Source organism: Orbicella franksi, chromosome 5, assembly GCF_964199315.1.
Source record: "Orbicella franksi chromosome 5, jaOrbFran1.1, whole genome shotgun sequence".
Taxonomy (NCBI): domain Eukaryota; kingdom Metazoa; phylum Cnidaria; class Anthozoa; order Scleractinia; family Merulinidae; genus Orbicella; species Orbicella franksi.
Genome location: NC_138149.1, coordinates 8213372 through 8236167, shown reverse-complemented (window position 1 = coordinate 8236167; position 22796 = coordinate 8213372). Strand labels below are relative to the sequence as shown.

At 38.8% G+C, this 22796-nt stretch overlaps 1 protein-coding gene across 1 annotated transcript in view; it reads right to left on the bottom strand.

The window, feature by feature from the left end:
* The window catches only part of LOC145487712 (uncharacterized), a 74194-nt gene extending 55844 nt beyond the window's left edge, over positions 1 to 18350 (bottom strand). The window contains exons 1-8 of the mRNA XM_081466535.1: positions 17466 to 18350; positions 14914 to 15000; positions 7232 to 7342; positions 3097 to 3225; positions 2582 to 2838; positions 1723 to 1846; positions 946 to 1077; positions 417 to 676 (exon numbers count right to left, since the gene is read on the bottom strand). Coding sequence (XP_081322661.1) covers positions 417 to 676; positions 946 to 1077; positions 1723 to 1846; positions 2582 to 2838; positions 3097 to 3225; positions 7232 to 7319 — 990 coding nt within the window. The 5' untranslated portion in view covers positions 7320 to 7342; positions 14914 to 15000; positions 17466 to 18350. The remainder of the gene's footprint in view (positions 1 to 416; positions 677 to 945; positions 1078 to 1722; positions 1847 to 2581; positions 2839 to 3096; positions 3226 to 7231; positions 7343 to 14913; positions 15001 to 17465) is intronic.
* Positions 18351 to 22796: the final 4446 nt, after the last annotated feature.

Genomic DNA, 22796 nt, shown 5'->3' with positions numbered 1-22796 from the left:
ACCAATTTAGCGACACTTAGAAGTTCTTTTTTAACTATCATCAACTTTTTTTACCCAAAAAATGCTAGTCACCACCCAGAGCCAATCCCCGATCCTAACTAATCATGCTAACATGCCAATCTCGCCACAACCTGGGTCTAATAAGACATTGTTTTTTACTTAAAAACAAAGACAGCAACAACAACAAAAGCTTTAATAGTTGTATTTGTTTTCAAATGAAAGAATAAGTGCGAGATGTTCTAACTATTAATTAAGGCGTTTTGGCTATCAGTGATTTGGTGTTTAACACAGACAAACCATAACCATCCTTACTCATGGGCAAGTTATCAAATTGATAACTTTTTCAATCTGCCTGCAACGCAAAACAGATTCAGATTATGTCATCACATAGCTCTTACAAACTTCTCCGTACCTACCTGAGACTCGCCAGTGTATCCTACATCGACACTAGCTCTCAGCCAGACGTTACCCTGTTCACCTGACCCTCGCCACATCAAGTAATTGTCTTGTTCTTCTCGAGGCCAAAGAAACACATCGAGGTTTCCAATCCCGCCTCCATACACGAAGTAATAGAAACGGAGGCATTTTGGTCCCCGGATGAGCGGACTCAACAGTTGGGTAGACTGATTCACTTGAGAAGATTGTGATTCGTCAACGTAAATATATTCTCCACCTCCTGTGAAGACAAAAGAATAAGATTGTTGTTAGAAAATAGTCGCTGTAGGGCAAGGAGTGGACAACCCTGAAAAATCGCTTTTTTTTTTTTTTCAGATTGAATAACACTCCACTTCTGTTTAACTGTGCATAATTTTTATTTCTTTTTCAAAAAACAACCCTTTCTTGTTTTAACCCGATGAACAGCTTTCGCTAATGCAAAGAGAACTTAGGTGCACAATGTGACAATAACCAATTAAGATTCCGTACATTGAAACATGATTTGGTTACCAGTGTGATCCTGACTCGGTCCAATTCCTAGGCTTTGGTTTCCAGGCCTCTGACGGTTCCAGCTGATTTGTTCCTTGGACGGTGTTAGCAAGTTACGCCATCCACAGTAGCTCTTATCGAAGGTACAGTTCACTAGAATTAAAAAGGAAAAACAGCCAACTATGAAGAAAAAGTTAATCTTATGAAAAAGGTCTTCTTTATTTACGTTAGTACAACTTCAGACCTTTATGGTGTGAATAGACCATATTCGTATTCTCAGTATTGGACTGGAACTAGTTTACAATGGAGGCTCATGTGGGGCGGGGGGGGGGGGATTTCATTATAAAGAAAAAATTAATGTCATTTGCATTTGAAAAGATTCCCCGCATTAGCCTCAGGTGCAAGCTAGTTCCAGTCCAATACCGAGATTATGAATATGTTCCATAAAGAAGAGAACCTCAAGTAAACTACCTTATGAAACATTGTAACTGCCTGAGCCGGGTTGCCGGGAAACGCTAACCCAGGATTAAAAGTTAACCGAAGTATTAGTTTTCCTCGTTTTTAACCGCGTATGTTTTGTGTAGTTTGAGATTATTCACACTCAAAACTCAAGGACAAACAATATAAAACAGAAAACTCACCGAAAAGTTACAAAACTAGGATTAAAATTCTCGCTAATCCTGGGTTGCTTTGAACAACCCGATCCTGGTCTTTACGATCAGGATTGCGTCTAGTAGAGAGCGTAACGCGAGCCTAATGTACAGGTGTGAGAATAACCTCCAGTACGGAAAGCAATACCTTCAAATGTTTCAGGCGGCGTAGGTTTGCCGACAGAGACACAAGTCAAGTTCGTGCTGAAATTGAAGTCATCCACGGCGATGTTAGAAGAAAATGTCACACCAGCCACACCCTCGATAACAACCTGCAGTAAGTAAATAGCGAAATTTTAAAACGTGTAAACAGCTTAATGAACTGATCTAGAACTTAAAAAGTTGAAAATTTTTTAACCATCAGTATTTCTGGCTTTTCTTTGGTGGACAATAAATTTCCAATTCAAAATCACTGTTTCATGTTTCGGCTCCTAAGAGATCTCAACAGCGGAAAAAATGTCCCCGGTTACTCCATTTTTTCGTTGACAGAGTCACGTTTTTGTCAATGTTAAATGTAAAGATACCAGAAAAATCGTGGACTTCTAATTATTTTCATTCCTTTCAAGAATTTCGCCGCAGTGTGGGTGGATGTTGTGCGTGTTTTTGTTTGTTTGTTTGTTTTTTTCTTTTCTTTTAACAGAGATATTTAAGGATTAAATTAGGGATAAACTTAGGCAAGCATATATTAAGACCCTAAACTTGGTTTATGATATAAAAAATAGATTGCTGTTTTTGGTTACAGCATGGACATTTACTATATTAAACGGGCAAGATGAACCAAATAATGCGCTGTTGTTAGCTATCCGACCAGGCCAGATGGCACTATCGGGATCACTCGCTGTGTAAGAAAGAAAATAGTGTTCTTTTTCCATAATTGCATTTTAAAAGCCTTTAACCAAGCTCGTTCGGTCAGTAACCCATATTTAGCGCCCACTGTAAATTAGCTACTGCAAGTGCACATCATTTTCTTCTACAACTTATCATGAATAAATATAAAACGGTTCTACCTGGTAGGTGCCATTGTAGTTTATAGCCACACAGCCCTCGGTCCAGTTGCTTGATGACCGGTTTCCATGGCGACTCCATATCCTTTCTTCACTGCCACTGATTCTAACATACACAGAAAGGGACTCAATAGTGCTGCCGTACATGGAGTAGTAAAACGTCATGCGTCTGGGGCCTCTCATCCAAGGGCTGTTGAGCCTGGCCTTCTCGTTGTATTTACGAGGATGTGACGTCTCAATGTAGATATAGGAGCCATTACCTTGGAGAAGGGTGATATTAATGCATTAATTTATGAGATTAAGATCAGGCGGGAGCTAAACGGAAATAGACACCAGGTAGATTTTGCCAATACAGCTGCAAGCAAGAATAATAATACTGATCTGTAAATAAAGAAAACGCCGACTTCAATTACATATGCTTATCTTTTGCATCATCTACTTTAGTTCACCAACAAATAAGGTGGGAAAGAAAAGATATTAAAGTACATTAAACGTCAAGTTCAGACTAAGCTCTCAACCTGAATGATCGCTGGCTGGTCCTGTGTTGCTGCTTGGCGTGCTCCCTCGCCTAAGCTTCCAATCAAAGTGATCGGTATCTTTGTCGTTTGACCAACTGCAGAGTGTGTTCTCATCAAAAGAACAGTTTCCTAACAAAAGAGATCGTGAAGCTACAAATTAAAAGATCCTTTGAATTTCCCTTGTGATTGTCCACATATTGTTGGAACTTGTTTTCATACGTGCGTAGATCGGCTTGAATATGACGCGGCATAATTGCAAAGTCAGTACACTGATCCGTTTTCTTTCTGCTGCCTCTCAGTCCCCTCAGTATCCGCGATTTGTGATTTCGTGCTGTGTTATAATATTAATTTTATTTCTTTGCAAGTCGTACCAGCAGCCGGAGTTGCTAATTCATAAACAAACTTTCTCACGACTGTTGTTCTGAAAATCCATATTAATAAATTCATTGATAACTGCAATTTCTTAACGTTTCAAATTTGTCAAAATATTAAGATGCGCAAGACAATCATCGGTTTGTTTCTTTGCAAAGATTCAACAAGTATATTAAAAATCCGTTTGCAGAAACATAACGGAAACGAACAACAGCGGAAACGTCCTGACGGAAACACGACTTGACATTTCCGTTCCGGAAACATGACGGAAAATTGATAGAATCGCCAAGACTTGGTGTTTCAGGTTTCCGCAAAACGTAAATGTAACGGAAACATCAAGTTCTATGTTTCCGTCGCGTTTACGTAATGCGGAAACGTAGGATTTCGCCCTGTGGAGTTTCTTGCAGTCTTTTTGACTCTCGCCTTAACAAGGACAAAATCGTTTAAGTAACCACGACGGCAACGCCGAGGACAACGTCGATTAAAAAATGACTTTTTATTTTACCTACTGATCTCGCGGTACAGTAAAGACATTAAAGTTGATTATGGCATGGGTCACACCAGAGCGAATTTTTGTTTTTTTTGGTCGGTCTGAAAGACCCAAAAATATCGGCGCTGACCAATTTTTTGGGGGGTTCGTTTTCCGGTAGCACATGAAGCCAAACGACAAGGCTAAATTCTTGTGTAAACACTGATAAAACGCCTTTGTAAACAATGATGCTTTCCCTTTAAGGCATGCTGTCCATCAATTTTCTCAAATAAACACGCAGTTGACAAGTTTAATGGATTTTTGTTTTCGTTGGGCGATTTTGGAAAAAATCTGCCTGCCCCACCCATAAACTACGGCGTCTTTGATCTTTTTGGTCCACTGACAAATTTTTCCAAATTTTGCTCGTAGGTGTCGCATTAGGAAAAGCTCCAATTTTGACCCAATTTTTGGTAACCGAAACAAACTGAATTCGCTCTAGCGCGACCCATGCCTATCACTGTCAAAACTATCACGAAACTGAATCTGGGACACAACGATAAAATTGAAATAAAATTTAAACAATTAGCCGTCATGCTTCACGTTCTCCAGACAATGCAAAATTTGGTCATTTCACGTTGTTGTTTTACACTGGAACGCAAAGAAATGTACTGAGAATTATAATGCACGTACACAGCCATTGTTGTACACAACTTTTTTCAGCGACGTTCCCGTTTCCGTTGCTTTTTTTTTTTTTTTTTCTTAACCTCCCTAATGTCATCTCGAGAAAGGACACGAATACAAAAACGTGTCCCCATTGTTTTTCTTTTACAAAGCACTGTGACTATTTTATCATTACGTCAAGAATATCAGGTACAACGGAGTAAAAAATGAACGATGTTCTTATAATTAAGAAACGGAAAGCGTGGGGCGTGCAACTAGCGAGTTATGGATGCACGCGGGAGGCTGCTAAGAACGAAAGAAGCGTCCGAGTGTGACTCAACCCTCTTGAGTGCTTAGCAAACCTCCCAAGTGCATCCACAACTCGATAGTTGCACGCTGCACTCTTACAATTTCTTTTATAGCATTGAGACTTCTAACATCTTTGCTATCGGATGGAAGTATTTATTGAATCTCATCCTGCTTACATGAAGTCAAAAGCACGATAAACCGCGCGAAAATATTCATTCAAAAATCTGACAAAGCGACAGTTCAAAATTTTTCTTCGATCGCTGTGAGTTAGTTTACCTTTTCTCGATCTCGGTTAAACAAACAACTTCAAACTGCTCACTTAACTTAAATACCAAGTTGACAACACATGAAAATCGAAATCGGAAAAAGCGTTTCTGAAAAGTCAGTGAAATTTTTGATGGGTTTTCCGAAGAGTCAGTGAAGACAAACTGCACATTTTCAATAGTGCATGGTTGAAATTTTTGGTGGTTGAGTTTTCTCTCCTTCAGGGTCTCTTCGGCAAAGGAAAAACCGGAAACTTCTTAAAAGCGAGAGTGAGGATGAAAGCGAACAAGCACCCCTGGCTTTGAGCTGTTTGAAATGCTCTTCTTTAATAGCAGGCTTGTGGCTTACGTTTTCGTTTCCACTTCGTTTTAATTCGATATAAGCTTATAAAAAGGCTTGAGGTTGCGAGTCTAGGGCTGAGTGGATTTTAAACAATGTCTCTGTTGCTTTCGTTATATGGTAAAAATAAGCTGAAATGAACAGAAAACCGAGGCTTAAAGAAAAATGTTAGAAATATAATTTGCATTTGTGCACGACGCAGTCGTTTATTCAAGCGGCCGTTTCTTCACGAGTTCAATTCACGATGGGGCAATCGAGCAAAACTGAAATCCGGGAACTGAAATAATTTATCAGAGACTACAAATATTTGATAAAACTTCCTTTATCCAAACTCAGTAAAACTATTTTCTTTAACGTTTTTGGAACAGAAGTATTTCGTATGTAAGATTTAACTAAAGACAGAAATTTGTCAAAAATCTCATCTACAAGTTTTGCTCGCCGAAAGCATTTAAGTCTTTAATGGCTTTCGACGCCAGAAAAGTTATACAATGAAAGCTTATGCTGAATTTTATTGTCATCAAATCGCTGAAAAATTCTCTCTAAAACTGTCGCTTTGCATTACTAACCTCGAAAGGTTGATACAGACCAGTTTGATGTTTTCGTGGTCTTCTCCGAGTGTCTGCTCAACCAGCTGACTCAACTCCTGCTCGCTTAATTCAGAAAATCTCTTACGTGGAGGCCTGGCAAAAAACTTGAGCTCGAAATTTGGTAGCTCACAGAAATTATCTTCCTCATCTCCAGAAGAATTACTAGATTTTTCCATATTTTAGGAGAAAAAATATAGGAATTACGTTTCAAAAAGGGGTAAGTTCGGTGAAAGAAATTGCCGAGATAAAGTACAAATAAACAAACTGACTTCAGCGTGCAACCCACGGGCAAATGAATCGCGCGTATTAGCCAATCAGAACGCGCGCTTTACTAAGGCTATGTTATAAATGTAATTGATACAAAGTTTGAACTCGCCAGCCAGTAATCTAGGCTCACAGCAAACCACTGTATATGTTTGGAACTGAATTAACGGTAAAAAAATTAATAAAACATTTGTCTTTGTTGCTAGATATTTGCGAACCAGTAGATAGCAAGGTTGTAAAGGAACAACAGCTGCATTAACAAACTAAGAATCAAATAACATACATGTACTGTGAAGAAAAAGACTCCTTCATCAATATTATTTTATAAGGCACATCAAATAACGTCAAACAGGAAAAATCATCTTTGACTATCATAGTTTTGTTAAATGTTACCTGCAAATGAAAATTGTTTGCAAAACCTTGATGCTTTTGAAAGCTTCAAATAAAGTTTCTTCTTCTATTTGTTTTAGGCTAATAACAAATGATTACGAATTTTCATAATACTGAAAGGAAAAATTCTTTTATCCAACGGGACGGATAATTGCTTTTCTTCATGTAGAATTCTGAAAAGAGTTTCAGTATAACACTAACTCCTCGGTTACTCAATTAACAGACCTTGGTGTTTTGGTAAGATTTTTTCGGATCCAAAGGAAATTTAAAATCGGCGGTTTTACCGTTCAATAATCAATAATTTTGGAAACCAATGCTAATATTAAAAAATTGACCCGATTCATGAAAAGAGTACATATACGAACTGATTGGAGGAAATTTTGCAATTTCGAAGATTCCTATTGCACTACTTTCCACAAGAGTGTTAATTAGTTTGTGAATCTATGTTGTGTTACAGGAGTTGTAGAAAAAACTAACCTACCAGTAATTGCTTGCGAAGAGCCACTTCGTATTGCGAAAAATTCAAACGTGAGTAATAATATAAACGTTTCCTGACGAAAAATCATCATTTTCCAAACGTGTTACGCAGTATCTGAAAAAAAGAGAAAATAATAAATAGTGGTTTAAGGTTTCTTGCTGTCGATTGACAATTAAGAATTTACAAGTCAGGTCAATTTGCATCGGTGTGTTCAAACTGTTTTTGTACCACCTGAGCTCGATGTTAAAGTTGTTCTGTTCTTAAAATTCCCTATTAATGAATTCCGAGAAGCGATTGAAATCCAGAAAACGTCGCGGCTTCGTCTATTACATGTTTTAAGCAGCCGGAGGCATCCATGTCTCCAATTTGTTACCCGGTAGAAAAACACCAAGTGTATGATGACAGAACATTGTGTAAGCGATATAGGAATACCCAATGGCGAGTCTTTTAACATTGCTATCACACGCATGCTAGTCGTAAAATCAATATTTATTTACCCATATGAAGAGAACTACCTGGGATGTATTCTGGATTGGCAGAATCTGAGAAGGCCTACATTTAAAATAACAAAACTTTACTGGGTAAAAATGACCAGTGACCCAGTAGTCAACACTGTGGCAGTCGCTAAGTTAAGATTTTCAAGCTAAAACTTAGACAAAGAAGAAGTGAAATGTACGTTCAAATTAGAAAGTTCTCTTGATTACAAAATTTTTCAATGAGGTCTTTTCGGCGACAGGAGGTATGGTGTCATTAAGGGAAGTAGAATTGGTTGGAAAACTCGAGGGTAAATCATCTAAACTTTTTTGCCAAAGCACCGAAAGATTGGAGGTTGCCCGGAAAAAAATCGAAGTCCACGCAATTTATCAGACGTTAGCAGGATGCACGGTACCTACAGCGTGGAAAAATACTTTCCTGTGAATAAGAAAATACTTTCCTGTGAATAAGAAAATGCTTTCCTGTGAATAACACCCCTTAAAATAATCAGCTAATTTACAGGCATGTGGAATAATTATAACATTGAAATATTTAAAATTCATGGCACTAAAATTATTGAATATTATATATTTAAGTTTAAGTTTAGACCAAGGCCCACTAATTATTGTCGCAAGCTGAATAATAAATTTCCGACACGAAAATAGGCTTGGAATACTGAATAGTCGTAGACACGTGTACGATATTTCGTTGTTATCTCCGATAAGTTGAGTCTGATGAAAGACAAAAACGGAAAGATTTCAAACACGTGCTCAACAAAGTAGTTTGCGTGCAAATTACCAATTATGCGGCACAGAGGAAGTTGCGACTTAGCATACTTAAACAGCTGGTCTTTGCGGCGACGTTTCTATTGTTCGTGAACATTGAGCAGAGAACTTCAAATGACAGTTAATTAAAGTACTCTCGTGTAGTCTCGCTGACAAGAACATTATTTCTACGTTTAAGGACAGAATGCTAAACTGACAACACTCTCGGCCAATTATTGGGCTTACCCTGTTCTCATTTGTCTTGTTTAATTTGCTTCCGTGGCACGTTCTTGATGTTTTAAAAGGTTGGATTTCGCAAGTTGAGCAGGTGCACTGTAGCGTCACAACTAAATTTTACGTGCGGGTAAAAACGACTTAAAGCGACGGACGGGCACGATATCAAGGAATTTCAGTGAGCTGTCTTGTCGCCCTGGGCGTTTTCGACAATATCTGAATTTTGTGAAGACCATTTTGCAATAATAACGATCCGATTCAGGTTCCTAAAGCGACGATTTAAAATACAAATGATCGCAGTGACATGTCAAATACGAAATGCGTCAAAACAGGAAATTAAGTGCTCAGAAAATTTTCTGTGATGATCTATTACCAAAGGTATATCAGTGAAGATTTTACCTAATTTAGAGATCTCGCACATGTGCATTAATTTTAGTTGCGCTATCAAGTGCATTTTTCAATCACTGCCGGTAGTTCTGGATGGAAAAGGTTTGCTATTAACTACAAAAGCTAGAGGTCATGACACAGAATCCCAAGGACAAATAATTTTTCTTTGCCTCGTGTGGCACGCCGCACATTTCCTTTCTAGGGTTAATGTTCCTTAGGAAATACGTATGGGTTATTGACCAAGTGTGAGGTAAGTTCTTTTTTTTTGCGTGTTTATGGACCGAGACGATCCATAAATACAGGATTTGTTATATGGCTTTCGGGGCAATTTTTCTCGCGGAACACGGCGGGTAGTCCCGAGCAGGCAAGATAGCTCCATCTTGCCCGCTCGGGTACCCAATCACACCGCAGGATTTGATTCATCTTGCCCGCTCACGGAGCTAGCCATACAATAAAGTTGGGTAATTGACCAAGCGTGGCGTCAAGATGGCTGGATATCCGCCAAGTTCTTCTGTTGTACGTTTATAGATAAACACGCAAAAAATAGAAAAGAACGAGGCCAATATCTAGCCAATCTGTCCTAACAAGCCTGACCCAAAACAAATATACTATTTTCTTGCGGGACACAGTGGTTAATCCCGAGCGAGTAAGATAACGCTACCTTGTCTGCTCGGGTAGCCAGTCAAAGCGCAAGATCTGGTTCATCTTTTCCCCTCTCATGGAGATAGCATATACTGTCCAAAATCGATAGACTTCCACAAGAGAAATACACGTGTGTAGATTTGGGAGAGAGCTAAAAGTAGCATCTTTAAAAAGTTAGGTAAGCATTGGTTGGGATCCCTGCACCTGAAACGGGATTGTGGCGCATCTCTAGAGGCGCAGGAAATTACTTGAGAAAAGAAAGTTATATGGGCGAGAATGTCCAACCCAAACACTGTGCAAATCGATAGTTTTCCACAAGTGAAATACATATGTCTAGATTTGGGGGAGGGCTAAAAGCAGCATCTTTAAAAAGTTAGGCAAGCCGTAGTTGGGATTTCCGCACCTAAAACACGGGTGTGGTGCATCTCTAAACGCGCAAGAACTTAAGAGAGAAAGGAAATTTGATAGGAGTGAGAATCTCTCACCGAAGCACTGTGCAAAACGATAGACTTCAACAATTGAAATACACTTGTGTAGATTTGAGACAGGGCTAAAAGTAGCATCTTAAAAAGTTAGGTAAGGATTAGTTGGGATTTCCTCACCTAAAACGCGCGTATGGCGCATCTCTAAAGGCGCAAGAACCTACGGAAAAAAGAAAGTTAATTTATAGGCGAGAATGTCCAACCCAAACACTGTGCAAGTCCATAGTTTTCCACAAATGAAATGCACGTGTGTAGATTTGAGGGAGGGCTAAAAGTAGCATCTTTAAAAAGTTCGCTAAGCAGTGGTTGGGATCCCTGCACCTAAAACGTAAGAGTGGCGCATCTCTAAACACGCGAGAACTTACGAGAGAAGAAAAAGTTGTCATGGGCGAGAATCTCTCACCCAAGCACTGTCCAAATCGATAGACATCCAGAAGTGAAAGACAGGTGTGTAGATTTAAGGGAGGGCTAAAAGTAGCATCTTAAAAAAGATAGTTAAGCCATGGTTGGGATTCCGACACCTAAAACGCGAGTGTGACGCGTCTCTAAACGCGCGAGAAGTGACGAGAGAAAAGAAAGTTGATATGGGCGAGAATCTCCAACCCAAACACCTTGCAAATCGATAGTTTTCCACAAGTGAAATACACGTGTGTACATTTGGGAGAGGGTTAACAGAAGCATCTTTGAAAAGGCGGAAAAGCATTGGTTGGGATCCGTGCACCTGTAACTTGAGTGTGGCGCATCTCTAAACGCGCGAGAACTTACGAGAGAAAAGAAAGTTGACATGGGCGAGAATCTCTAACCCAAGCACTGTTTAAATCGATAGACTTTCACAAGTGAAATACACGTGTGTAGATTTGGGGGAGGGCTAAAAGTAGCATCTTTAAAAAGTTAGTTAAGCATTGGTTGAATCCCTGCATCTGAAACTTGAGTGTGGCGCATCTCTAAACGCGCGAGATTTTACGAGAGAAAAGAAAGTTGATAGGGGCGAGAATCTCTCACCCAAGCACTGTTAAAATCGATGGACTTCCAAAAGTTAAATACACGTGTGTAGATTTGGGAGAGGGGTAAAAGTAGCATCTTTAAAAAGTTAGGTAAGCACTGGTTGGGATTCCCGCACCTGTAACGCGAGTGTGGCGCGTCTTTTACGATTCGTTGCGTGTACGAGCCATTGGCCAAGCGATTGGCCAAGCCATTGGTAGCCGTGTATGGTCACCTAAAGCACTGACAATCTATCTTGGCTCCGTGACTAAGTTTCTCCTCACGATTTTTTTTTTGTTTGTTTGTTTGTTTGTTTTGTTTTTGTTTTTGTTTTTGTTTTTTGTTTTTTTTTGCCCTCGGCTGTGTAATTGTGTGATATTTTCTACACAATAACTTCAATTGCCGAGCATGATAATACTGCACGTGGCTCCCACTACCAACGGCATACTCTGACAAGTATTCCAGATCATCTGGGTTTTTATTCCTTAAGATCTGTTTTAGATTGATTAATCAAACGTTCCTTTACGCCCGGACAAGCATCTCGACGCAAGCTCTGAGTTTATTGTGATGGCTTTCATTGGGTAAACAAGACATTTACGTCTGCTCGACGCGTTCAGCATCTATTCGTAGGCACTTTGGTATCTTTAAGTTCAGTTCGTAGATCTGAACTTGCTTCAGGAGGATAAGCAGAGGAAGGTTCATGTTGTGCAATTCGTTCATCATTGCGGGATTACTTGATTTATCGGCATTCCCCGGTTTTTCCTGCCCAAGTCTTTCTTCACATGTGTTTAGACGTGATCCTATATATAATGACCTTGTTTTGTTACAGATTATAGGCGTCGGTGTAGTCCGCCATCATTTAAAAACACCGGGAATGACTCGAACGCACTACAGTGAAACCCCGCTCTACGGACACCCGCTTAATACGGACACTTGCTTCTAACGGACAGTTTTCTTTGTCCTGACAACTAAAAAGCTCATATATTTTCTCTTAAATTAGCCTGCTTAATACGGACACCCGGATAATGCGGACACTTTATCATGTCCCTTTGGTGTCCGTATTAACGGGGTTCCACTGTATTTACTTTTAAAGCACTATTAATATCGTGACTTCATTTTAAAGCTTGTCTCATATTTCATCGGCCCTTTCTGGTTTATTTTTTATTTAATATCATCGGCATGTCACTAAAACAGCAAGACGAAGAACCCTAATGAGAGTATGTAAGGAATGCTAGGAAAATTTCGTACCATTTCTCTGCGGTACTAACAGTAGAAGCCCTGTGCGTTCCGTCATGAATGGTAATTGAACTGAGTGGCGTGCAATTTGGTCTGAAATCATACGCGTGATTTCAAAATCGGAATCACAAGTATGATTTCAGACCAAAATTGCACGGCACGAAGTTCAATTGCCACTTTATTAGGTCCATTTTGAAATCGCACAATTTTATCGCCTTAAATTTTAGATTTTTGTTGTATTGTTCCAGTAGCCGGTTTGTTGAAAAAAAAAAAGCGAAACCGGAAACAACTTTACGTCTCATTTAGTGTGCAAAACAATGTCATGTGACGAAAACTCATTCGAGCATGACAAGGAAACAAGCAGTTCTGAAGTTAGAACGAAAATAGTCTACTTCAGGTATAAAAGTTCAATTCTCGTCGCCTGAATCAATTATGGAAGGCCTTCCTCTTTTCTGTGGTTGAGTCTGAGACTTTTTATTGTCTTTGGAGAAGGAATTTGAAGGTGCCTATCCTGTGTAATTCTGCGATCGACTTCTTTGAGTTGTGAAACTCCCTCGAGTGCACGATGCCCAGAGGATAGTACGTTTTTTTTTTCTTTTAAATACCATTCAGTGGCATGATTTTAAGGGAGTCCAGCTCGTTATCATCTCCGTTTCTTTTTGTGACCTCGGCGTAGGACTCAATACTCAGGACCTTGTCAAGTTCTTGCGGCGCCATTTGTTTTAAGATATTTCCAAAGATGGCGGAACAGGCACCGGCTTCGTAAGACGTTTGTTTATTCACTATTTTGTGCAGTGTGGCGTATTTGACTATGTTTATTCACAGCGACAGAGTTGAGCTTTTTTGTTGCTTTGTTTGAAACTACCGGAAACCTGGAAACATCTACCTTCTTGAGATGGCTCTGAATTTGTTGTTGTGTGGTTTTCGTCTGTTTATGTTTTACTGGACTCGGTATCATACGGATCTTGAGCAAATCGATGTTGAAGAAAAATCGCCAAAATGTTCGTCAAAATGGACAGTGGAAGTTTGAAACTTCCATTAAAGTAGGTCTTCAGCCTGAAGGAGCTCATAATCGTCATTTAGAAACTGTAATTAATTAAATTCGTCAATTTTTTTGTAAAAAAACTATAATAACTACAAAGTTTTGGCAATAGTAGTTGCAAAATTCTCCACACAACGGCTTTTTGCCTTTCATTTTCCTGAAATTTTATTGATTACGTACTTTAAACTAATCTTGAAATCTGATTGGTTGTTTTGTTTTACTGTCCCATTCTCGTTGGCTGAGAAAAAGATGCGATTTAGAGCAAACAATAGTGCGATTCGTGAATAAATCGCACCAGTGAGAGCCAATCAGATTGCAAGGATAACCAGTGATTTCAAAATGGATTTAATAAGATGATTAATTATTTCCAGCTTTGTTAATTACCTTTAACTCACTTCTCTACTTTCCACCTTCGGACGAAGTGGGAAGTCAAGAGTGACATCTTAAACTGCTTCGAGTGGGCGTCCTCGGACCCTTCCAGAAACTCGCAAATTTAGAGTTCACGGTCAAATATCGTAATAGTTTCCTCCAAATATTGGTCAGTTGCAAGCACATCTAGTCAATAAGTGCCCCTCTTTTCCCTGAATGTGATTCTCGTGACCGTGGAGAGACAGTCGTGTGTACACCATTTTACGCACGAAACTGTGCAGGCATCACAGAAGAAATTTCCAGCCTAAACATGCAGACCTGTTTCTTTCTGAAACGTTTTCACACATTCAGCCGGCTAACAGTGATAAAACCTGCTTCCCACGTCTCGTTGCCCTAATTCAACGTCAATATTTTTTTTTTTTCTCGCGCGCTCATTGGCGAATTTTTATAGTCAATAAGCGAACAGACACATGAATTTGTAAACACGCGCGCGTTAATTTGCACTGCAGTGCAAATTAAGAATTAACGATGGATTGGCCCGCTCTCAGCCAATCGCAATGAAGATCTTCTCAGTCATATAATAAGACTTGTCACTCTTCAACTTCCGCATAATTAAAAGACTAAAGAAAATGCTCCTATGCGAGCACTCAACTATTTTCTCAATTCTCCAAATCAAGACATGAACGACAGGATCTTGCTGCCTTTTTTTTCTCGACTTATTCTGTCATGTTTGTAGAACCTCGCACTTTTTATGAACTGCGAGGTAAAATTTCAGCGAGGTAAAATGTCAATGACAGCGTTGCCTTCGGTGAGATAAAACTATATGCAGATTAAAGGCATGAAGGTTACTCCAAAGAAAAGAGAAATTCTAAAACTAAAAATTTGCCGTTTAGTCTGTAGACGTACATAAAGCTTCCGTGAGGATAACTTGCTCGCAGCACGGATGTTTGCAACGGATACAGTACGCGCTGCACAAACAAACAGGCCATATCCACTAACATGGTGTTTTTGCGCCTAATCGCGGGCAACTATATCACCTAGCTGTTAACGGAGTAAAATGCCGACATGACTTACCACACTGGAGTTTTTACAGTCATGGTTTTTCCCTCTAACGTTAGTTTTTGCAATGCAATTTACCGCTTTTCTGTCCCCAAAGAGGCTCTAGAAAAAGTAATAATGAGAAAAAGTGAAAACGAAAACTTCGAAACTAGAAACTGAAAACTAGTGTTACAGCTGGTACCTGTAAAACTTGAAAGCAACGAATATCTAGCTTCATTTAGAATATTATTACCATTACAAATTATAAATATATTTTGACTTCTGCACACGCTCTGATTGGCTAAAACGTTCGTTTAATCAGAGTGTGAAACATTGAACTACCTGTAAACGTGTGCTATATTGGTTCGCGCCAGTTTTTGCATATCATGGAACCTATAAGTTAGCCTAAGACCCCGTCCTCAATACGACGGAGAAATTTGAAAACGGTGTTCTCAGTCTGAAATTCCGTCTACACTACGCTTGAGAAATTTGAAATCGCGACAGTCACCGGTCATTTTGAATTTCTGTTTGAGGAAAACTGGGTCAGGGAAATCACATGATTATCGCGTCGTCATCGTTTTCGGAAAGCTCCGTTTTCAAAATGTCAGCGCGTTTTCAAATTCCTCTGATTTGAAGAGCGTTTTCGAAAAGCTCCGTTTTCGTGACGGATTAGTGTGTACGGTAGGCCTAACCTAGGGACTAAAGCTGCGTTATCACATTGCTCCGGTGTAGTGCGGACGAGACCTATGCCACGTGTTAACATGTGTTTAGTAACCAAATAAAATTAAAAAGCCGAAAACAGTGCGGAAATCGAAAACCCTTTTCTACATTTCTGAACTCAAGTTTCAGGATATTAATGGGCATGAAAATTATTCTCAGCTGTCAGCATCAAGAAAGAGGGCCTCTTAAAATGTGATAGTTCATTGGCTGTTAAAACAATAGATTACAGGTCATAACGATACCCCAAGCCCAAGAAAACAACAATTGTAGAAGGTTAAAACGTGATGGTTCTAAAAAATACTAAATATAGAACGAAAGAAGCGAATATTGACTTCTGAATGGAAAGCAGACAGTTCGTCTTTCGCGTAATTCCTCTTATGCTTGTTTTAGGCTTTGCTTAATCAAGGGCGTTAAAAAACAGTTCTCTATGTTTGTCCAGGCGGATTATACGTCTCTAGAATTAAGGTCCTGTTCACAGTACTCCGGAGGAATTTGAAAACGGAGCTTTATTTCTACGGTTAGGCCTACCGTCCGTACTAATCCGCCATGAAAACGGAGTTTTTCGAAAACGCTCTTTAAATCGGAAGAATTTAAAAACGCCGCGACCTCTCGTTTTCGTGTGAACGGAAAACATTTTCATTTGAAAACAGAGCTTTACGAAAACGATGACTTCAGGAGTATAGTGCGATTTCACTGCTAGAGTTTTTCTCACACACAAGTCCAAAATGACCCGTGATAGTTGCGTTTTCAAATTTCTCCTTGAGCGTAGAGTGGTAAACGGCCATTGTCTAGAGAGGCTTCAACGAATCCTTCATTAACATATAAATTATTTTTGCAATGTACATACTTGATGGCGCCATTAAAGCTTGACAGTTGCATATTCTTGGTTGTATTTAGCGTTATATAATTTCACAAACGCGTGATTAAGTGTGATTCAAATTGAGAAAAAAATCATCACGATTAAAAATTTCTCAGTCCAGTTTTCTATTGTTATGTAAATGTCGGGTTTGATGGTCATCAGACATACAAATAGATGAAGGTTTTTGTTTTTTTTTCGTTATTTTATTTATTTGTCGCGGGATTAAACTTTACGAAACTGTTGCAAGATTTTACAAATTATATATTGGCCGTGCACAATCTATGTTAGTATCTGAAATTCCTGTTTATTTAACGTTTTCCGATATAAAAGTCATGTTTGCTCCCTAATATCTCGAAACTATCATTCATTCGCATCGTTATATTTGTCTTTAAGCGCATTAAGAGTTAAATAAAGTTCGTATCGTCGCACTTGGCAAGCCTTCAGTGGGTTGATTGAAGCTCGTTTTAACACCGTAACATTGTTTATAAGTTAATACTACTCCGCAGTGCAATAATTTACCGCAATGCTTCTTACATGTACCTCCAATCAAACCTTAAAGTCAACTCTATATATAACCAAAACGAATACATTCGTCATGCGCGTCTTCCAATACTCTCTCAGTTTCTACTCTCTCTCTCTCTCTGTTAGTTCGGACATACTTAATATTGCATTCAAGAGAGAGTCGCGCAATTTAATTTTTTTTTTTTCGAAATTCTTCAAAATTCTGTTGAGAAAACTGAGTGTAAATTGGAACTTTACTGATAAAAAGAAATTATGTGAACAGAATCATAAACTTGATGAGATTTCATTGGCATTAATAAGTGCTATTCTCAAGTGTAAATCCTCCTACTAGCAAAACTGACTCAGTTTTGGCTAGCTAGATGACTATTTTACACGTTAATTTACCTCTTAATTGACGTTGCTCAAAATCTAGATGAGCAAAATGTATACATGCATTCTCTCATCAATGATAAAACATAGACAAACTAAACCAGGTAAATTTTCTCACCTGTGAGGTCAAGATGTGTCAAGTTTTCTTCAACTCTAAGAGAGACACCGAAAAGCCAAAAAGTCGACACTGTTTAGAATCCGCCTTAAAATCTGCAATTAAGGGAACTCGCAAGCGACGTGCAATTCACTTGAGCTATTGTCCGTCTGTCATCAACTCACAGGGATTCCACGCACTCCTGAATTTGTATTTACTCAAGCTTTGTACCTAGTAAAATGAAACGGAAGGAACAAAAAACGTTACAGAAAGCATACCGCCAACTAACATCACTTCTGCTCTGCACTTACAAGTAGATAATCAAGCTCTTTCACAGTTCTTTGTCGGACTCCAGGCGATAATTTCATCGTCGGAAGGTGGGATGATAATGGTAGCAGGTGTAAGCAGCAATGATTTTATTTCCAGCTCCATCACCCCCGGAGGGGGTTTGGCAAAGTGAGAATACACTTTTGGCAAAAGTGAGTATGTAGTTTCATTGTTTACCCGTAACACGTACAGAAAAAAAAGTACAATTAAATTGCTACTTTTGAAAACAGAATTTACTCTTTCATAATGTTCATTGTCTGCATAGACAACAGCTAGAAAGGCTGTGATAATAAGTGTGAATACCAAAGTCGACTGACAAATTTGCAAGTTCAGCAAGGGATTTTGCCTAATCGAATAATCATTGACGACAAGGACAATTTAAATTTCAACATCTCCCGGCAACGCGGACTGCCGTGAGTAAATAAGCGGTGAGCGCAACCGTACCGGAAAATAGCTAGGCTGGACGCTTTGTTTATGTTTAGTGTGGCGATTTCCACTGGCGTTCAACGCTTACTCTCGACATGGCCGCGTTCAAGCGGCCCTAATTGGAGTGTGACGTCGACCAGTATTTCATAGTTATTGTAGTGCTAGCTGAGCAAATTTAAGCACGCTTTCGGAAAATCGTCGGAAAGCAATGTGCTTTATAAATTCCTGATGCACAGAAATGTACAACAAAATGGTGATTCGAGTAAAAGACAATTATAATGAAGACAACAAAATAAGCGCAATACTTGAGGCTAAAAACTTGCGACCCTAAAATGTTTCAATGAATTTGAAACTCAGGGATTACATTGAATATGGATTGATCACATTGAGGGCCAAGTTTCAAAAAAAAATCTTTTTTACTTTTTTTTGTTTTTTGTTTTTTGTTTTGTTGTGTTTTTTGTTTTAACTCCTGCCCAATTTAATAATTGTATGGTCAAACGGTTTGTTTTCAAAAAGGCATGATAACACCCCATACAAGTTGTTTTTCAAGCCAAAAATCAAACGGACCTATTTCCCTTGGATTTTCACTCGAGGTATTTACATGTTGTAAGATTCATTTAAGACGAAAGTGCCCTTTAGTCAAGTCTTGTGGCCATAATTTACAATATCTTAAAACAGCTTTGTTTTTGTTGTATTTTGACATCTTGTAACTTCACCCGCAATTTTCTCAGAAATGCTCTCATAATTTTTTTTTTTTAATTGCCATCGGTTAGACAACTATGTCAGGTCATAGATTCCGACAAAAATTTCTCTTAATGATAAGATATTCGGTCTCACGTAAAATAGTTTAATGAGGTCATAACGTTACCATGGTGACTCAGATCTTGGTGAAACGCATTGCCGTTCGAAACTTTTGTATTTCTCTAACATACCAGTAACGTTAGATTTTCTGTTGGATTGATAATTCGATCGAGAAACCTAAAACTCAGCATATTTCACGGCACACATGTATCTACAATGGTAACAAATGTGTTACGAGTTAGAAAGGGAAAGCACCTTTGTCACTTGTTAATCTAAGAAAAAAATATTTTTAAGATAAACACAGTTTAGAACTTGACCGTTAAAACCACTGAGTAGATGCAAGAGTAAGAAAGCTAACGTTAAATTCAGTGAACATCCGTGTCGGTGTAGCAAAAAACTGTAGATATGATCACTCTTCTTTTGGCGTTATAAGAAAAAATATCTATTTTTAGTTCTTGAAATGCAAAATTAGTGTTTTATTCAAAACAGTATTGGTAGATGGAACATCGTCGACAAGTTGAAAAGATAAAGGGTCGTAAAGCTCTTTAATTACGTAAGGGACTTCTCTGACCTTGACGGCGCCTTATATTTTTATAACCTCTTAAAATCCCAACAACTTTAAAAGAAAAACGCCATAACGCATCGACTTATGCACATAATCTATCAGCAACCCAAAGGGAACCTACAGGTTTAAAGTAAAATAAAAACAAAAACAAAAACAAAAACAAAAACAAAAACAAAACGATTGTAGCAGCACACTTACGAGATGCTTGATATAGCCAGATATAACCCCACAAAACAGCGCCTACCTTTCGTTCTGACAGAAACAAAGTCGTGAATTTAATATTCATAGACGCTATTGCCAAGACTACCGACAAATTTAATAGGAAACCAGCGTGGGTTAGCTCCTCATTGTCATTACTGACGCTACCTGTGATAATTATTGTCATCACGTCTTTCCTACTCGTAAATTTCCATCATCGATGATGAATATTGCGATCTAACAAAGACAGGCAATTGACAATCGATATAGAAATTTCGTCTAAAATTTTTTTTTTTGACTGTAGTATGCAATTCTTTAAAAAATCGAGTAAAAAGCGAAATAATAAAATGTCAAAATAAATTGACGTGCAGGACAATACTTTTTCCCAGCAGATGCAATGACCGGCAGTCAAAACATTTTTGTAGTTTAGGCTAAATAGCACCGCTCCAGTTAGCCTAAAAAGCACTCCGGTTAGCCTGAATAGCACTCCGGTTAGCCTGTTTACGGTTAGCTTTCAATAATGCTAAGGGTTAACACGATATATACTTAAAAAATTCCGAAAGATGCCAGCCGGTTTCGGTGGCATAGTGGTCATACAGCATGGGAACCGCTTGCCATGCGAGCGTCCCAGGCTCGATGCCTCTTGGGGACACCTGTTTTTTTTTTTTTGTTTTTTTTTACGTTGTTTTAATTCATAAACAATTTCAATTTCAAAGTCTCACGGCCGGTCGTTTAGTGTGGTTAAAACCTTAATCGGCTGCCGGTCATATACCCACAGCCTTTTCGAAAAGCTACCCACCTTCTTTTAAAAATTGTTTTCCGTCCACACGAAAACGAAAAGCCGGCGTTTTCAAATCCGTTCCGTTTGAAAAGTGTTTCGCAAAAGCTCTGTTTTCGTGACGCATTAGTGTGGACGGTAGGCCTAACCGTTGAAACAAAGCTGCGTTTTCAACTTCCTCCGGCGTAGTGTGGACAGGGCCTTTCGAGCCAAACACTGGTCAGTTCTGCACGTGAATTTTGAAACTTTGTACATTTCTTACCCATCATTAAAAGCAAAACAACAACTTGAAATGACCAAGTTCTACGTATTTTGGAGAACGTGAACCGCAATGAACGCTGCATCTATTGCATATTTAGCCTGAACAAGATTTTAGCCGACAGGCGTGCTGAGCAGATCTACACAGTTGCGAAATTCAAAGTTGAAATATAAATCTATTTTTTAAAAGGCGTCGTCCTCGCCGTCGCCGTCGTCAATGCTGTCGAAATGGCAACTGCCCAGTTTACAGAAAACAAACAAAACAAAATTGCTTATTGAAAATGATGATGCAGGTCAGAAACTGGAGAGAACATGGCTCTTGCTCCGCGCTTTTGATATAGTTAGGTGATAACTAATTCTATATAATATGAAACTCCGATAAATTGGTAAAATCAAATGACTATGATATGGTTTGACTGCCTACACTTACATATTAATGAAACGGGACTCAATTCAGCTGCGGATTTTGGTGTTTCTGATATGAAAGATGGCAGCTTGAAATTGGAAAAAGTTATCTTACAACTAAGGTTATACAAAAGGCCATTTTACAGTTGTGTATTTATTTACCTGGTCTATGAATGGGTTACGGTTAGAGATGATCTTGCTTTGATACAGTCCTCTCTGCTTTTCTCATTTAAATGCCGACTTGTTAGTATAATAACAACTTGATTTACATAATAAAAGTAGTGAGGTCTTTATGATTCTTTATCAAAACAAGGTCATCTGCAGCCCTTAGCTCAGTTGGTAGAGCGCCAGTCTGCTGTGCGGAAGGTCGAGGGTTCGAGCCCAAAACCGGACCAACACTCAGGGTCTAACTGAGGACAATGTGCTGCTTTTGTAATTGCATCTGCAAATGGTTAGACGTTTTTGAACGTCTAAAAGTCTTAAAAGTCTTCTCGGATAAGAACTGCAAACCGTAGACACCGTCTCCTGCATCTTCAGAATTACATGGTCAGCAGTTAGCACAAAAAAACAACGAAAAACGAGCGAATAATGCCCGCCAAACAGTGGCCTAACCCCTCGGCCATTCCCATGTAAAAAACGGTTGGTATTTAGATCCAAAAACTTCCCCACGAAAGACTCATTGACGCAGAATCGCAGCAATGTTGAAGACAACAATGACGTCACAAAGCAGAGTCTCAGCTCCATTCCCTCCATTAACGTACGCGGTCATTCTGGAAACGTTTTCGTGAAGCCATCGGCTGTCTTCGTGCTTTTAACATTTTCACGGCTTAGAGAGAAAAATTTCCGCATAAGTTTCCTTTTACATGTTTTTTTTTTTTTTTTTTTTTTTTTTTTAACATTTCGTCGCTATAAAATGGCTGAAGAAAAGATGTCCGGCTAAATTTTGGTTCATTTCACCTTAAAGAAAAAATAATAACCCTATAAAGCATCGACTCATATCATCTATCAGCAACCCAAGGGGAAGCTACAGGTTTAAATTAAATAAAAACAACAACAACAACAACTGTAGCAGCAGACTTACGAGATGCTTGACATAGCTTGACATAACCCCACAAAACAGCGCCTACCTTTCGTTCTCACAGAAATAAAGACGTGAATTTAATATTCATAGACGCTATTGCCAAGACCACTGACAAATTTAATAGGCAATCAGCATGGGCTAGCTCCTCATTGTTATTACTGACGCTACCTTTGATAATTATTGTCATCACGTCTTTCCTACTTGTAAATTCCCATCATCGATGATGAATATTGCGATCTAACAAAGACAGGCAGTTGACACCCGATATAGAAATTTCGTCTGAATTTTTTTTTTTTTTTTTTTTTTTTTTTTGACAATTTGACTAAAGTATGTGATTCTTTAAAAACACCGAGTAAAAAGCGAAATGATAAAACGTCAAAATAAGTTGACGTGTAGGGCAATACTTTTTCCCAGCAGACGCAATGACCGGCAGTCAAAGGATTTTTGTAGTTTAGGCTAAATAGCACCGCTACGGTTAGCCTGAATAGCATTTCGGTTAGCCTGTTTACGGTTAGG